Source organism: Lissotriton vulgaris, chromosome 3_1 (assembly GCF_964263255.1).
Source record: "Lissotriton vulgaris chromosome 3_1, aLisVul1.2, whole genome shotgun sequence".
NCBI lineage: Eukaryota > Metazoa > Chordata > Amphibia > Caudata > Salamandridae > Lissotriton > Lissotriton vulgaris.
In genome coordinates this window covers 795,327,297-795,343,780 of record NC_141689.1, presented here as the reverse complement: position 1 = coordinate 795,343,780, position 16,484 = coordinate 795,327,297, and the positions used below count along the sequence as shown (strand labels likewise).

The 16,484-nt window shown below is 41.7% G+C and overlaps 1 protein-coding gene across 1 annotated transcript in view; it reads right to left on the bottom strand.

Annotated features, from left to right (window-relative positions):
• The window catches only part of MEGF10 (multiple EGF like domains 10), a 302,219-nt gene that overhangs the window by 26,421 nt on the left and 259,314 nt on the right, over positions 1-16,484 (bottom strand). Inside the window, exons 15-20 of the mRNA XM_086961113.1 lie at positions 13,587-13,721; positions 12,971-13,099; positions 7,628-7,756; positions 6,788-6,916; positions 5,846-5,974; positions 4,885-5,121 (exon numbers count right to left, since the gene is read on the bottom strand). Coding sequence (XP_086817239.1) covers positions 4,885-5,121; positions 5,846-5,974; positions 6,788-6,916; positions 7,628-7,756; positions 12,971-13,099; positions 13,587-13,721 — 888 coding nt within the window. The remainder of the gene's footprint in view (positions 1-4,884; positions 5,122-5,845; positions 5,975-6,787; positions 6,917-7,627; positions 7,757-12,970; positions 13,100-13,586; positions 13,722-16,484) is intronic.

Genomic DNA, 16,484 nt, shown 5'->3' with positions numbered 1-16,484 from the left:
AAGAGGTGCATAACTGAGTTTTTGATTAACACTTCACATGCTTTGATCATGCCAATTGCCTTTTATAACCTTTTACATGTAGAATAGTATGAGCCTCACACATGTTTTAGAAAAGAACTATATACAGCTGAGCAGCACATGGACAGTCGGTAATAGATATTATCAATCTGTGAAACAGTCAAGCACAAATGAACCTTTTTAGTTATTTGCATGTGACATTAGTATTGAGACAGCTTAGGAGATCCCCAGTTTCAACACATGGTGCAACCTGAGAAACCAGAGTTGCTAGTTTACCCCAAAGTACTAGGATCCTTTCAGTAGGCGTGTATGGAGTGGCTGCCGCCTGGCAGCTTGGTGAGGGATCTTTCATCGAATTAAAGCTCAGAATCTTCCTAAAATGAGTGGCCTTTTAGAAGAATGTCAAGAAGTGTCACCAAACCTTCACAAATGTAGCCTGCTGCTCCCTCGCTTACAAAACACAAACCCCTGCGTTAATTCTCAAGCATGGGTACTTCTCCCTTATGTATGAGGTGATCAGTATGCTACATAACCCAATAAGGAAATCTGTAGCAAAGGGAACAACTGCTGACACTAAATGCAAAAAGCAGCCCGAGAGATGGTGATCTTGCTGCCTTCAAACAAAACCCTTAGATACCACCAAGAGGGTTCACTGGTTGAGTGAGAGCTCATCCTCAGCCCAAATCTGAGAAGCCATCTTGGCTGGACAAGAAATCACTATTAAGATTACCTATGCCGTCAGACAGCTGTGCTGGGTTTTGGATGATGTCCTCCTGTAGCAAAAAGGGTGAGCACACTACCGCCATTAATCACGTAAGGAAAAAAATCTTTGCTAATGAGATACCCCAGAATGCCAACAGAGTTACAAACCTGCCCCGCTGAACTAATCTTGGATCTGTTTTAGTCTCCTGAAAAGAGCTGTTCCTGCAGATGCATTGCAGCAGGCTTGTGGCAAACACTCAATAGATCCTCTCGGATCTATGGAGGATTCTGCAGGCTTACTCCCCATACTGTTATCTACTAAGTCCTGTCCTAAGAACTGGAGGCAAGTAGAGCATTGATGAAGGTGCCTGACCCCACCAGATGGAAGTGTACTCGGCAGAGGAGGCTGCAGTATCAACAAAAGAGAGCTTGTTGATGCATTTTTATTTGACTTAACTAATTTTGAGGCACCGAGTTTGCTGGATACCAGAGGAAATAAAGCAAAATGCTATTTTATATTTAGTTTAAAAAAAAGTGCAAATTTTGTGAAGTTTATTACAGTTGAAAAACGTTAGTACATAATTCCATTCAGGGCTAAGCACTGAAGTTTGGCAACTTGGTAAAACCCTGGGGCATATTTACAAGGGGATATCACCACCAGATCATCTCTTTTAGCTGCGTTGTGTTGACGATATGCCCTTCTCCATATTTACAAAGCTTGTGTCTTAACGCGGTTTTATAAATAAGGCCCCTTTGCACGTATCAATTAGTTTGAAAGGGGCGTGCAATGGGTGCTGCTGTGTGGGAATTCCATCACCAACACGTATTGTTTTTGATGTTGCCCCAGATTTACAAGGAGGTGTAAATCTGTGGCAGTGACGAAAACTTACTCCATGCAAGAGCAGGCGTTAAAATAGTGCACTGCAAAGAAATACTGTTATTTCTCCTTGTTTTTGCTTTTTCAATGTGTGGTGCATTCTGCAGCACACATAGAAGTAACAAATCACCATTAGTGACAACTTCCTGCATATAAACAATCATTCCCTGAAACAGGGACAACCTTGCACTGCAGTGCAAGGGTGCCGGCGTTGGTGATAAGCAGCTAAATTTAGCGCCAGAACTTGAGAAACCACAGGGGTGCACCATATTCTTATGAATAGGGCACATTCCTGCATTTTGAAAATGTCAAGAGTGTCGCACGGTCATATTTGGCACATCTCGCCCTCCGACATTTTGTCCTAAGTATGACCCCAAGTTAAGTATACCTAAATATGTGACTGTATACAGCATAAGCATACCACTGATATGTGCCTACTGATTATCACTTACCATTGTTTCATCAATTATGCTATATTACATTGCCATTCATAATCTGCTCTTGAGCGGCTCATTATGCTAGATTATTGTCCATGTTCATCTCACTTCATAAGCAATAGATGCACGGGGATGCACTTGTGCTTCTGGTTCTGTTGTGACATCGCACCAGCGGCTGTCAAAGCAAAATGGTTTCTAACTGGCGTTTAAGTTAGAATTTCCACTTACAGTAGCTTTTTTATTCAAACTGGAGCAAAGATTAAACGCTTATATTCATCCCAGAAAGTTTGCACTCATGAACCAAATACTACTTGTTCACCAAAAGCGTGTCAACGTCTGAAGCACTATATAAATGCAATTACAAAATGAATTAATTAGCAGATGGATCTTATCTGCTTTACCTCGTGTGTCACTGTCTAAAACTGATGCTTTCAGGCAAACACTTCTATTATTTATCTAACTCTGTCAGGGAATTCCTTACAGTGCACTTGTGTTTGTTTGTTTACTGCTGTACCGCTCGCTTCATTCTGAGCCACTATGTATAGCACCCCGGCATCAAAACGGTACAGGTTCACGTTCATCTAACAGCAAAATGTAATTAAATACAAAATAGACATAATATTAAGTATGGGGGAATTCTGCCAAAATGGCCAATTGGTTGGTGAACGGCATAGCATGCCAGACCTTCACCATTACTACAGACTAGGCCCATGACTGGGGGTTCACATAACAATACTCTTTATACTATTCCTGTATTTCATGTCTGTTAGAGTTTTCCAAGCTTGCCTTTCTACTTCAGTGGCTGTGATGGATAGAAGTCAAAGCATGCAAGTGCTGTTTCTATGGTCTTTGACTCTTGAGTTGTTTTGCTTTCCTCTGCATTGAACTGCCTAGAGTTCTGCAATCACGCGTGGCCATTTCCCATACAAATGGTGCAGGTGTACACAGTTTTTCTTAGGAGACCCGGAGCGGCACTGCAGAATGCCAGGGCTGTTCAATACCAGGCCCTCTTGTCCTTGGTGACTCCTCATGCTATTTTCTTCCATCTCCATACATTTCCTGTCCCCTTATCTCACTCTTTCAGGCTCTTTTCATCCCTGCGCTTCAATTTTGTACAGTTTTTAGCTCAAGCCTGGGCAGCGCATGTGCTGCTCTGCAAGGCATGCTGTATTCAGAAAAGGACTTGAAGCCCCACCCACTCTCCGCCCATATTTTTCATTGGGTTGTGTCATTGTCCACTGTAAACTGTGGTGGTTCATTGGTCAAAAGGCTAGGTAGTCCCTCCTTGTAATATTTTGTAACCTTCCATGGGCCAGCCCGTTACGAGTGTTATTACTCAGTAAGCTTTACTTAACGTCTCCGAGCACTATTTTCTCAAATAGCTTTGTCCTGCCTGCTGTTGCAGGGAGGACATGCTCTCTTCTAACACACTAAAAAAATTGTAGCATGGGCACCGAATGCATTTGCATTGCAATAGGTCTCGTATTTGCGAGAGTTAAAGCTATTGGCATTGTAAATGACAATGGCCTAGATGTAGGTAATAGCAATTTACCGAATGGTAAATACCGAATTTTACAGATTCGGTATTCTCTATCCGGTAATTGCTATGTAGGTAAAATAATCGGTAAAAATACCGAATCTGTATGATTCGGTAATTACCGATTCTGTAATTACAGAATCAGTATTTGCCATTGATTCCTATGGGCCTTGAAGCCCATAGGAATCAATGGCAAATACCAAATCTGTAATTACAGAATCGGTAAAATTACCGATTTTGCAAGGGTGACAGGGTGTCACTTTGACACCCTGTTTCACCCCTGTTTCTGGCTTGTGTGCCATTTGACACACAGACATGCCCTTAGGGCATGTCTGTGTGCCACATGGCACAGGTGTACATGCACAGATGTGCATGTACACTGGAATTCGTTATTTACCATGGAATAGTATTCCATGGTAAATAACGATTCGGTAAGGGTCTGTGGCTCTGATTACATTGCCATCTACATCTTGATTTACAGAATCGGTATATTTACCGATTCGGTATTTTACCAATTCTGTATATTTACCGAATCGGTAAATATACCGATTCTGTAAATAAAATGCCCCCTACATCTCAAAAGCCAAATACCGGTCGGAAACGGCCGAAATCGGCCGTTTCCGACCGGTATTAAGGCTCCTACATCTGGCCCCAAGTCTTTTATTAATCTTTTTAAAAACAACAAATAAATAAAAGGCCTTATCATTTACAATACCAATAGCTCAAACTCTCAGAAATGCAAGAACTATTGCTTTGCAAATGCTTGTTCTCTCTTGCACTGAGACAGAAGATAAAAAAAGACGTTTTTGTCCCAAAAAGAGTGGTGTTGCCTAGTCCCTGCAACACTTGCACAAATTAAGCAATTTATGTGAATTCTAATCTTAAAGCAGCCCATAAAGGTTTAATGACCTGTGGCATACACGGTAAAATGTTGTGAAATTTATTTTTTTATCTTGTGAAGTGCGTGGTTCAACGAGATAGCTTAGAAACTGTCTGAAGGGATTACCATGTATGTGGTCAAAATACCCACTGACTTTGTTACGCAATTCGTTGCTCTGTCTTGTAGCTTTTTAGATTTTTCACAATAATTTCATATTTCTGTTGGGTCTGCCACATTCTTTATTCATTTTCCTTCATGTTATTGTGATTCCTGCAGTAAAGATACTCCTTTGATCTAAATGACAACTTATATTCAGCTGGGGGTGCACGCGACCATGGGTAGGTTTATTTCCAAGGCTGCAAGTTAGGGGAGAATGCACCAAAGAAACATCTGGTATAAGCAATGATTCAGAGTGTTCCTTCACTGCACTTACCGGACACCGTGTAATCGGCATTGATGACCCTCATGGCCGGGGTGTAGGCGACGGAGGGCATGTTTGTCTCTTTCCCCTTCTGCTTGTGTCTATAGATGATGAACAGGGCCAGCAGGAAGAGGATGACCAGGACGAGGCTGATGATGCCAGCGATGGCGCCAATCTGGTAGGAGTCCGCTGCGATGGCGGTGCTCGTCCTGCTTAAGCTGTTCAGATTTCCAACGATGATCACACCGGCTAATAAGCAGGAATAGTGTATATGGATGAGTGTACACAACAAATGACTATTACATATCACTAAGTAGTCTCTCTGCTTACATATTCATACAGCAGTCATCTACCACAAATATTCCTCTTGCATGCCCTCTGTGTGACATTCACCTTCAACCCATAAGGAGTAAAGGTGCAATGCCTGGCTTTCCATAAGCAACACAGAAAAGTCCTATGTTACTTAAAGACTTCTCTGATTGCCAAATCCAGATAGACAGACATGGGTACCAGACTCCACTCTACGCTCCTACCGCACCGTTTACCAGAATACAGTCGGCAGAATATTGTGAGACAGACATTTTGTGACCTAAATATTGAGAACAAAAATATTGTGAAGGTACCAATTTATACGTAAGTATTGCCTTTATTATACTTAACTCCACATACATGTATCTTGACTATATATACATCTTCAAGGTGCGCGGATGTAGAGTTAGGGACCTTCATAATTTTTTTGTAATCGGTATGTAGGACATGAAATTCTTGTATAACACTTTTTTTTGCCTCGATAGTGTGACAATGGAACTCCTTCACTAGAAACATGACAGTCCATGTCAGCGCCACGTGACCTTCAAAATCTTTGCACTGTACAATTAAAAACCTGCGCTGATGAACCATCGCCCCAAAACATAGATATAGAGGTATGAAAAAACTCTTTAACAACTTGATTCGTTTTGAAAGCTCCATTTACCTTGGTCGCATCTTGCGCCTTTCCATCCAGGGTTGCAGTAGCAGGTCCCAGTGATGTGGTCGCAGGTGGAGTTGTTCAGACAGTCACAAACCTGGCGGCACCCATAGCCGTATGTTCCTGAAGGACACTCTGGTAAAAAGATGCACAACAAGCAGAAGTGGTTCAAAAACGCGTCGCTCTTCAATTTGTAGAGGTGAAACAACGTGACTTGAAGGAGCCAATCTCTTAAAGGCTCACCCATAACCCAAACCAGCCAGATAAAGTCATTTTCTTCTGCTCCTTCTTGTATCCCATTGTATAGCAAGCCACGGGTATATTAAAAAAAAACTTTAAAGGAAGATTGTCAAAGATTTGCAGACTTTCATCATTTGCTATGCACATTATATACTTATCCCAAGCAATGGAAGATAAATTAAATGTTCTGCCAAGGAAAAAATGCTGCTAGTTGTGACTCATTCTTTAAAGTTTTTGTAGGAGTAAACTACGAGAAACAACTGCTGATCACACCTGCTATACTAACTGTGGACCTAATTGCCAGTGACATTTCCCTGGGCTGTTTGCTTTACTCCTGCTTCGGTTGTGAATCACTCAAGAGTTTCCAGGCCTGATCCATAAATTTTGTGCTATAAGTAGTGTGTAAATCACTATTGGATTTCCAGGAGAAGGACATGCTGACTCATGGAAAAATCCTTTTGTGATCCGCCTTTCCATATGGTGGGTAAAGTAACTTGCTAATTAATTAGTAGTCATCAAAAGTAAGAAAGAATCAATCAGCTCCAGGCGTGCGAGAGCACATCCTAAGAACCCCGATCCACTGCCCTTTGTAACAGAGCAATGACTTGAGCAGGTAACAAATCACTAAACACTTTGGTGCCCAACTTTTAATGCCCCCTCCCCCACGGCACACATCATCAGGCGGTTCGAATCCTGCTGGAAACTCACTGTGCTCACAGTCCTTGCCCATGAACCCGGTGCGACAGGTGCACTGCCCGGAGATGTGGTCGCAGTCTGCTCCATTCTGGCACTGGCACACCATGGCACAGTCTTTACCAAAAAACCCCAGTGGGCATCCTGCAGGGGGGCATCAAACAAAACGTCACCGGAAGTTAATTCAGCAAAAGAAACATCAACAAAAGTCCTGGTAACAGAACTTCCGGAAATCAGGTCGATGGCAGGTGCATCTGATGTTCCTTGTAAACATGTTACCCAATATTATGCGCTTTTGCAAAATCAGGAATGCATTACCATTTAACGGGAAACATCCTTTACCCCGCATGCGTTACTCCACATGCCATTACCCGGCATTTTTTACAGCGCAAAATCTTCTACAACGCAGGGCTTTACACCGCAAACTATTACAACACATTCCCCAAAGTAACGCCACGGTGGAGTTAGAAAAGTAAATTGTGTTGTAATGGGGAATGCGTTGTAATGAATTGCGTTGTAAAGCCTTGCGTTCCAAAAGATTTTGCGGTGGAAAAACTGCAGGGTAATGGCACGTGGAGTAAAAATGTGTGGGGTAAAGTGTCCTATTCCCATTTAACAGCACACTTTTACTAAATAAGCATTGCACACAACGAGTCTAGAGCATTATGAGCAGCAGTCAACAGACATCCAAGCTGGAGTAAAACTGTGAGAAGCATCTGGAAGTGGCGATGCAACTACACTGGTATTTTCTGAATCCACAAACCATGGCTACGAGTAGAACTAAAGGTTGAGATGCTTTTTGAGGTGTTTACAAATAGCCAAGTAGTCCCTTGAAATGGAAGGGGCTGCACTTACTTTGTGTACAGTAGAGTCCCGTCCACCCCGAGGCGCACTTGCACTCTCCGTCGTAGGCGCTGCAGTAGGCTCCGTTGTGACAGTTGCATGTATGGATGCAGTTTGGTCCCCAGTGGGCAGGTGGGCACGCTAAAAGATACAGGGCAGTTAGAAATCACAAACAGAGAGCTCTTTGTAACCTCCTGCAACACATAGAAATATGCAAAGTCTCAAACTCTTTGTAATCTAATCTGAAGCTTTTGTGATAGAATTTCACAGGGGGCAGATCCAATTAACACCTTTTGTCATCTTCAACAACCTCCAACACACTGGAAGTGGCTAGCTCAAGGCTTTTTGGAATGTCCATACAACCATACAAAAAAGCTCAACCATCCACTTATATTAAAAGTATTTGATTCATCTTCTTAACAGCCTTCGTTTAAAATATTTCTCGATTTCTTATGTAGCAACGCAAGGTAAGCACGCCACTGTGATCCCTTTGCAGGTGCTTGGTGCCAGCAGCCTCGATCCCACCAAACTTTCTGGCAGAATTTTAGCATCAGAGAATGAGTGGTCCTCAGTGAATTGTGGACAATCTGGTTAACTACATGCCAAACTAATGTAAACAAAGCTGGACAGGACAAGATGAGAAAACCAATGTAACTCAACCATACCATGGCATCTTAAGTGTTAGCTAAAGGTGCCTCTAAGGTTTTATGGTACTCTGGCAATGCTTCTGGGGTTCTTGGATAAGCCTCGTAAAAAAAGCTTCTTGAAGAGAATTTTGGCATACGTATAAGAGCTATAGCCAATGCCCTTCACCTCAGTGGAATCCTCAAAATGAGTGCATCGCTGTCTTAGGACAGTTCAGAATAACCGCTCATTCTTAACATCTACAGCTCTAACCTGATGGACAGAACTGGACTTGTAAAATCACGGCAATGCCCTTTGCGCCCATCCGTGTATCTACCATACAAAAGCTACTAATAACCTTCCCCCAGGGCATGGAAGGATGTTTTATTGCAACAGTTCGTAATTCAACAGAACACTACAGTACAATCTATTTTAGTGAGGCCTCTTGGACTTGGGCAGTCTATTGACCTTTAACCCGAGACTTCATTCCCCGACACTTAGTCTTGAAGTTTGTTTCCACACAATTACGACACAAGACACACATTTCCGGAGTGCACAGAAGACTGGGTACTAACGCTCATATTATATCTTCACGAGAAGTAAGAAACAACAGGGGAGATACCCTTAAACTCTTCTTATATGGAGAAAACAAAATGGTCCCTACTAGCAACTAATTTGCTTATAAGGTTCTACAAGTTGCTGGTGTCAGAAGTGAGACAAACAAATCAATCTAATTATAAAATATACACCATTCATAAGTCAGCAGAAGACGGAGAACTAATAGAAAATATACACAAAATTAGAGCATATAAAATGTATTAAAAAAATATTTTTCAAGGACAATTAAAAACATTTCATGTTCAAAATAATTACAATGTCACAAAAACAATGGTTACAGTATCACTAGAAAACAGAGTTGTTTTCTAGTGATACTGTAACCATTGTTTTTGTGACATTGTAATTATTTTGAACATGAAATGTTTTTAATTGTCCTTGAAAATGAATTTTTAAATAATATTTAAATACATTTTATATGCTCTAATTTTGTGTATATTTTCTATTAGTTCTCTGTCTTCTGCTGACTTATGAATGGTGTATATTTTATAATTAGATTGATTTGTTTGTCTCATTTCTGACACTAGCAACTTGTAGAACCTTATAAGCAAATTAGTTGCTTATAGGGATCATTTTGTTTTCTACATATTATATCTTCAACAAAGTAAATATGTTTATTTAGCACTCAGTGTCTACATATCTGGAAGACTTTACAGAGTGCATGCTGAATATGCAGTGTGGTAAGAAAAGCTCTAGGATAAGGAACAACACTGAGGAACAATATGGCGTCCTCTTCCTATAGCACGTGTTTCTATTTATGTCCGCACAGAGTTAGGAAGAGTGATGCCGACCATTGAAGAAGTCAATGGGGCAGTCAATGAGGAATGTAGGGTCATAAACAGGAAAAGGGTCAGCGCATTTGTCCAAAGTTCATCTATTAACACAGAAGGAAGTTGTTGGCCGCCTCTTCCAGAGAACTGTATGCCTTTGCATAAAATGAAACAACTTCCTCTTCTGTGGTCATAAGCGTGGCCTCTGAAGCGTCCATTCATGCTCGTGGATTCCACATGCTCACCAGTGCTTCTGTCAGTCCGCTTAGGATCCCCACTCTCCAAGAACCTGAGACTGAGGCTTCACAAGTATCCAAATTAGTTACTTCAAAAATAGCAGAAACTGACAAACATGATGAAATTGGGCTTCAGTCAGTACTCTGCCAGACTGACATTCTAGCTTCATGCAAGCTACACATCCTTCTCAAACTTCAAGTTTCAACATCGTTTTCATACATTATATTTGAGTAACTTGTAGACAAGGACAGCAAAGCTAAAACAAAAAGCCCAAGGCTGTCAGATAATCGCTGCTTGCACTATTTTCATATTAAAATAAAATAATAATTAGAATACTTTAGTCTGGTCACTTTTTGCTCTGCAAAAGGAAGCTGCAGAGGGATGTGTCTGGAATTGGATCTCAATATAGCCACTCTGATACGATCTGCGCGTCATCCCTTGAACTTTCCTATTGAAGTGTAGTCATGATTGCACTATGCAGTCTCTATGCGTGAAGACTGCGGGTCAGGTGGGCCTTGCTTTAATCCTTTGCATGCGTCGGACGGCTCCCGGCTGTCCGACGTCACGGTTGGTGTGTGCGGAGGACGGCCGGTGTTCGTCCGAACCATGCCCAGTCGTAAATCACCCGCACGGCGGCGGAATTCCCGCCTCGGTCAACGGGTTGAAGAGGCTGGGTCAGTTATCAACAATGGCCGTGGACAAAGGTAGAACTGGCCTGCTAGGAACTAGTCTTCCCACCTATTAAGGGCCACAGTGAAGGAATGACCAGAAAAAGTAATTACGCAGAGACAAAGCAGTGAAAGGCAACTGTACTGTATACTGTGAAATATCTAGGGGCAGACTTAATCAATATTTCATGCAATGCCACGCAGCAAGACACCTTGCTGCGCTGGCACACTTTAGGCTGCCAAACGCTAACGCACACACCCTTGTGCCATGGTGCAAGGGTGCCTGCAGTGCAAGCAAGATTGTTTGTGGACAGGAAGCGACACCTTCCTGCACAAAAACAACCCTTTGAGGATCTTTCCTCTTTCTAAGCGTGCTGCAGAAGAAGTCAGGCTTCATTTATGGGCAATGTGTAAAACCAGGTTAGGAAAATAGAGATTAATTTAATAAATAAAACAAGACCAGAATGACAAAAATTCAATCAGTAAAATCATAGTTAAGAATTATTAAAGAATAAACTGCAGAATAGTGTCTAAAAGCATAAAGTGCCAACCAGTGCTATATGGTCGCACTGGATGGGTCATAGTCAAAAGTACTGGCTGACCGCAATGGAGTGCAGGTCAGATACAGTCCCAGGATTTTCCCGCTTAAGTTTTATCTCCTAAAGTTTTGTGCCAAGAGTCCTGTTTGCTTTGGAGAGGGTAGCCAAGACCAAGGAGAGCATCACGGGCGGCAGTTGGTATGGCGTGAAGAGAATGCTGGGCATTGTGGATGGGCGAGCTGGAGCTTCTCGTTGGCAGTTCCTCGCTGGCTGTCAATGCTGCTGTGCAAGGATATGGGCTAGCGGCAGCTCAGGCTGATTTTCAGTACAAGCCGCCCAGTTCCAGTGCCAGTGCCAATGGGCCGGTTCGCAGTTGCGAAGAGCCCAAAAGCTCTGTGGAGCATGACTTGGGGTCAGAAACTCGCTAAAGGCGGGTCCAGGAGCTGTCGGGGGGCCTGTTATGTCTTTGATGCTCAAGCCAGTAGGCCATTAGACCAGCCCTATGAGTCACTCTGGGGTCCTGAGTTCAATATGGATTGCAGGTCCAGTTCTTCCTCCCAGGCATAGAGGCAGTAGGCATTAGATCAGCACAGCAGGGCAGTAGCTTCTTCAGAGTAGCAGTCTAGCGGAGAGGCAGTCCTTTCAACAGCACAGCAGTCCTTCTTTCTGGCAGAGTAGCCACAGGTTCAGAAGTGTACTGAAGTGGTGGTGTCTGAGATCCTTCTTTTATACACAGTTATGCCTTAGCAGTGGGGAGAAGCTTCTAGTGGCATGACTTTGAAGTGCACTGATACCCTGCCTTCCTGACCCTAGTTCCAAACTCACTACAGGGGAGCAATCCACACTTTGTGTGGAGACAATACACAGCCTATTCAGGAGCAAGTGAGGCTGGACCCAGCTCCTCCCTCCTATCCTGCCAGTGATGGTCCATCAAGTCACACCTAAGCTTCCATTATGTGTAGCTGTCTAGGGGAAATACACAAAGCACAACTGCCTAATTCCAACTACACCCAATCACATGGCTAAGGCAAGAAAATGGCAACTTTTTAACAGTGGCATTTTCAGAATTGTAATTTAAAATCCAACTACACCATAAGATAGGATTTTACATTTGGATACTAGAGACATCAAACATGATTCATTTATCTCTTCCCATTTGGAAATTACACTGGTAAAATGTATTAAGGAAACTCCAATGTTTTTCTATGGGAGAGATAGGTGTTGCAGTAGTCAAACAAAATCAAATTTAAGAGTTTTCTCTACCGGGCCATGTAAAATTTAAAGGTCATGTCCAACTTTTTAAATATACTGCAACCTTCCCTTTGGGCTGTCTAGGGCCTACCTTAGGGGTGACCTATATGTATTGAAAATGTATGCTTGGGCCTGGCAAAAGGTTTATTTTGTCTGGTTCACATGACAGGTTAAGACTGCACACACAGACTCTGCAATGGCACTCCTGATAAATGTTTAAAGGGCTACTTAAGTGGGTGGCACAACCAGTGCTGCAGGACTACTAGTAGCATTCCATTTACATGTAGTGCCACTTTACTAGGGACGTATAAGTTAATTAAATATGCCAATTGGGTATAAGCCAATTCTATTATGCTTTAAGGAGAGAGCACAACCACTTTTGAACTGGTTAGCAGTGGTAATGTGCGCAGAGTCCTAAGGCCAATAAAAATAAATTCAGCCAAAAGGTGAAAGCAAAACGTTTTGGGATGACCCTGCAGAAAGGGCCAATTCCTATGATGCAAAAAAGAACTTGTGCATTCTGAAGATTCATGGACGTCAGTTCAGGAAATATAGGATTGTTCTTGCCCAGCTCGTCACCAAAGATGTAGTAGTCTGTACATATCTTGAAAATTGATTAAAGTCAAGAGGAATGCGTGAGTAGGTACTTACCCTGTGAACAGTCACTGCCAATCCAGCCAGGGTAGCACTGGCATGACCCATCGATGGGATTACAGGTTCCATTGTTGGTGCACGTACAAATTCCAGCACAATTCTTCCCATATCTGCTGCTTGGACACACTGCAGAGAAACATTGTTAATGACATTTTGTGTCAATTACAACCTTGGTGTTTCTTTGATATTACTTTCCCTAGGGGGATTTGTCTTTTAATGCTTCAATAGAGTTGGTTGGCATACCTCTGTGAGCATATTGTTACTACACAATTGCGTCCTTCCCCATAATTTAAAATATTACAGCATGATTTTCAGTTTTCTAGTCCATGAAACCATGCGTTACTATTAAATAAATTGCCAGTAGATTATATTATTTAACATATGGATGCCCAATTAACACATTTTTTTGGGAAAAGGAGTAAACTCTTCTTCAAAACCTTTCAACGTATCAGAATTATAGAACAAAGGGTGAAAAAGCATTTACTAATTTAAATCCAATGGGTCAGTAGAAATTACAAATTAATAATTTTGAATGCGTAGTGAACTGATTACTGGTTCCTTCCCGGAAACTGTCATGAGGGCTGCGCATACGGATACAGTACATGGCACATACCTTCATTGCAGAGGGCTCCTGTGAAACCAGGCAAGCAGTCGCACTGTCCCGTCACGTGATGGCAGGGTCCGTTGCTGTGCACGCACTGTGGACAGGGCTGGCTGCAGCGGTGACCATAAAAGCCAGGGGAACAGACTGCCAAAAGAAAGAGCTATGAGCCAATGTCCACAGTCTACAGCCCTGAGAATAAATAACTCGAAAAGAAACTATCTTGAACTAGCAGCATAAATTGTCTCAAGCTACGCTCCTTTTAAGAATGAGAAGTTCTTCAAGACTTCTGTGACAGTTGCTTGAATACCACACTTGACAGTAATAAAAACGGGTAGCATCATTAAATCCCTCCCAAAATCCTAAACCACGTGGTACGTTTGCCTTTACTAAAATGATGTGTTCCTGCTTGTTCCTTGAATTATCCTTGGATCCATTGACAGGTTCAAACACTGCATTAGCAACATGAAACCCACCTGAGCCAACCCACTTGCGTCATGTTTAGTCAGGAGCTCCACATGTGCCGGCATGCATAATTTGTGTTGAAGTTACTTATCTACAGGGTTTGATAGAGCACGCAAAAATGAGAACAGCGAACTCTTGGTCAACGTAAGATTGTGAAGAATTTCCTGAGCACATAAAGCTCTTAGAAAAAATATTCAAAATGCTTAGAGGATTACTTTTTATTTAAAGTAACTGGCTATAAATGTCTGCCAATGTCTGAAGGTAGACCTTAGATGCGTCGAGTCAGAGTTTTCCTCCGCAACAAAAGAGTGAGGTGGTCACTGGCCTCTTTGATAGTTGTAGAACAGGTTGGTTTTGTGAGTTGCTCGCTGTTTTTGGCCTTTTTAGTGCACATGATAAGTCAGGGATGAGTGACGTGCGGACCATAAACAGTGCTTCATTTGTGAATGGCATAGAACTAGATCTCCTATGATAAAGACGTCTTAAGCATTTACATCTATAGAGCTGCCTCAGCAACTAGGAACTTATATTGATTTAATTTCCATTTATATGATGTCAGCAGTGCAAATTTCCCAAAATTTGTGACCGAAGCCCTCTCTAAAAGTATCGCCATATATAGGATGAAGATGGTAGTTAACAATCGCCTGCTACCTACTTCTTGGCCTCTCTGCTAAACTTGGCCACAATGTATTTCTTGGAATGATAATGGTTTGTCATAAGTATTCACCAGTGCACAGAAGTTTACAATGAGACTGAAAGCATTTTCACTAAGGACATCAACAGCTAGCTGGCGACAATCACTGATTGTCATTGCACACCGTGGGAACATAGGAATGGAAGTGAACACCTCTTCATTTTGAAATAACTATATATATATATATATATATATATATATATATATATATATATATATATATTATATATATATATATATATATATATATATATATCCACGTATATATATATATATATATATATATTTATTTATTTTTCACAATGATGTTTACTGATTTTGCAGATAACGCACAGCATGTGCATATAACAAACATTTTTGGTGCAACATTTTTGGTACAACATGTTCTAAAACGAAATGCTGGGCAAGCCATCAGTTTCTAAATTTAAAAAATGGATGAAAAGGTCCCAGAACATGGAGTGAAGCAAAGATGGGTTCACTCACACGATTTACAGTGATGCAGTTCAGAGGGTGTAATGACAGTTTGATATGAAGGTGATGGGCCTCTGTGAAAGAGTTTAGAGGCACAGTTTGTTTCATGAGTCATTTCATTGCATGGATTTAACCCCTTGAGGGCAGGTCCAGCCACTTAGTTACCATCTAGCAGCCACATTTCTCGTACCATTGTTCAGTGAGAATGTATTTCTTAACCGAGTCCCTCCTTCAAACAGAGCTGTTGAGGGTGCTAGTAGCTAAAGGAAAAGGTTCAACCCCTGTAAAGATTCGTTATCGAGGTCTCACCAACCTGATGTGCCTGTGCAGTAAGCATCATTACATGATTCCTTTAGGCTTAACTTGCTGGGCATTTCTGAGGACTGTTTGAGTTCTCTGTGGCAGCCAAGACTTTGGAAGCTTATAAGCATTACAAGAAAATGTCCCCTTGGAAAAGTAACAGATATTCTTGCAGACCTCTCTGAGTGGTTGGTAGTGATACCTTGCGTTGACCAAGCCAACGAGTACAATGACGTATAGTACATTAGCTCTGAAGACCAAACGGGTGTCTTCTCCCGATATAAACTTCTAGAATTGCTTGATTTCGATACTGAATCGTGGCCCAAAAAATTGTGTTTTCATTTAAGGTCAGGTCTCTTCAAGATTCACGGTTCACGTCAAAAGATGGGACAGGAGAGAGCCTGAAAACTGATATCCTATACTATCCTTACACTAGCCCAGCCGGATTCCTAGGACGTTCATACGAATAAATCAGGCGTACACATGGAAAAAAGTGAGAAAGTCTTATAGAAAGTTCTGATCAATGCATGTGTTTTGTTTTCTGGTTGCAGATGTAAGCAGCGAGTATCGAGGCCAATCATGTACTTTAATTTGTCCACATGTGTGACAGCAAGAAAGGATGAAGTTTGCATACACAAGGGAGCAGTCCATACAATAAGAGAAAAAAGTTACAAAGCTAAATATATTTAGGCATTTACCAACATTTGCAATGAGTTCACCACACTTCAATCTACTTTAAATGTATGCATGGATGGGCCAAATGTACTTGAAACTACAATCATGGGATGGGCTTAGGACAACTCCATTTTCGATTGTGTTAGCGGATTTGGAATTTTCGAGTGGAAATTTCTTTTAATTAAAAACAAAAATGCAAAGACAAAATTAAAATTTCACATCTACCTAATCCCCATTCCTGTCAATATTTCACAATGAAGCTCATCCGTAGGCTTAAGGTACACAGACGTACGTCATAAAAATTG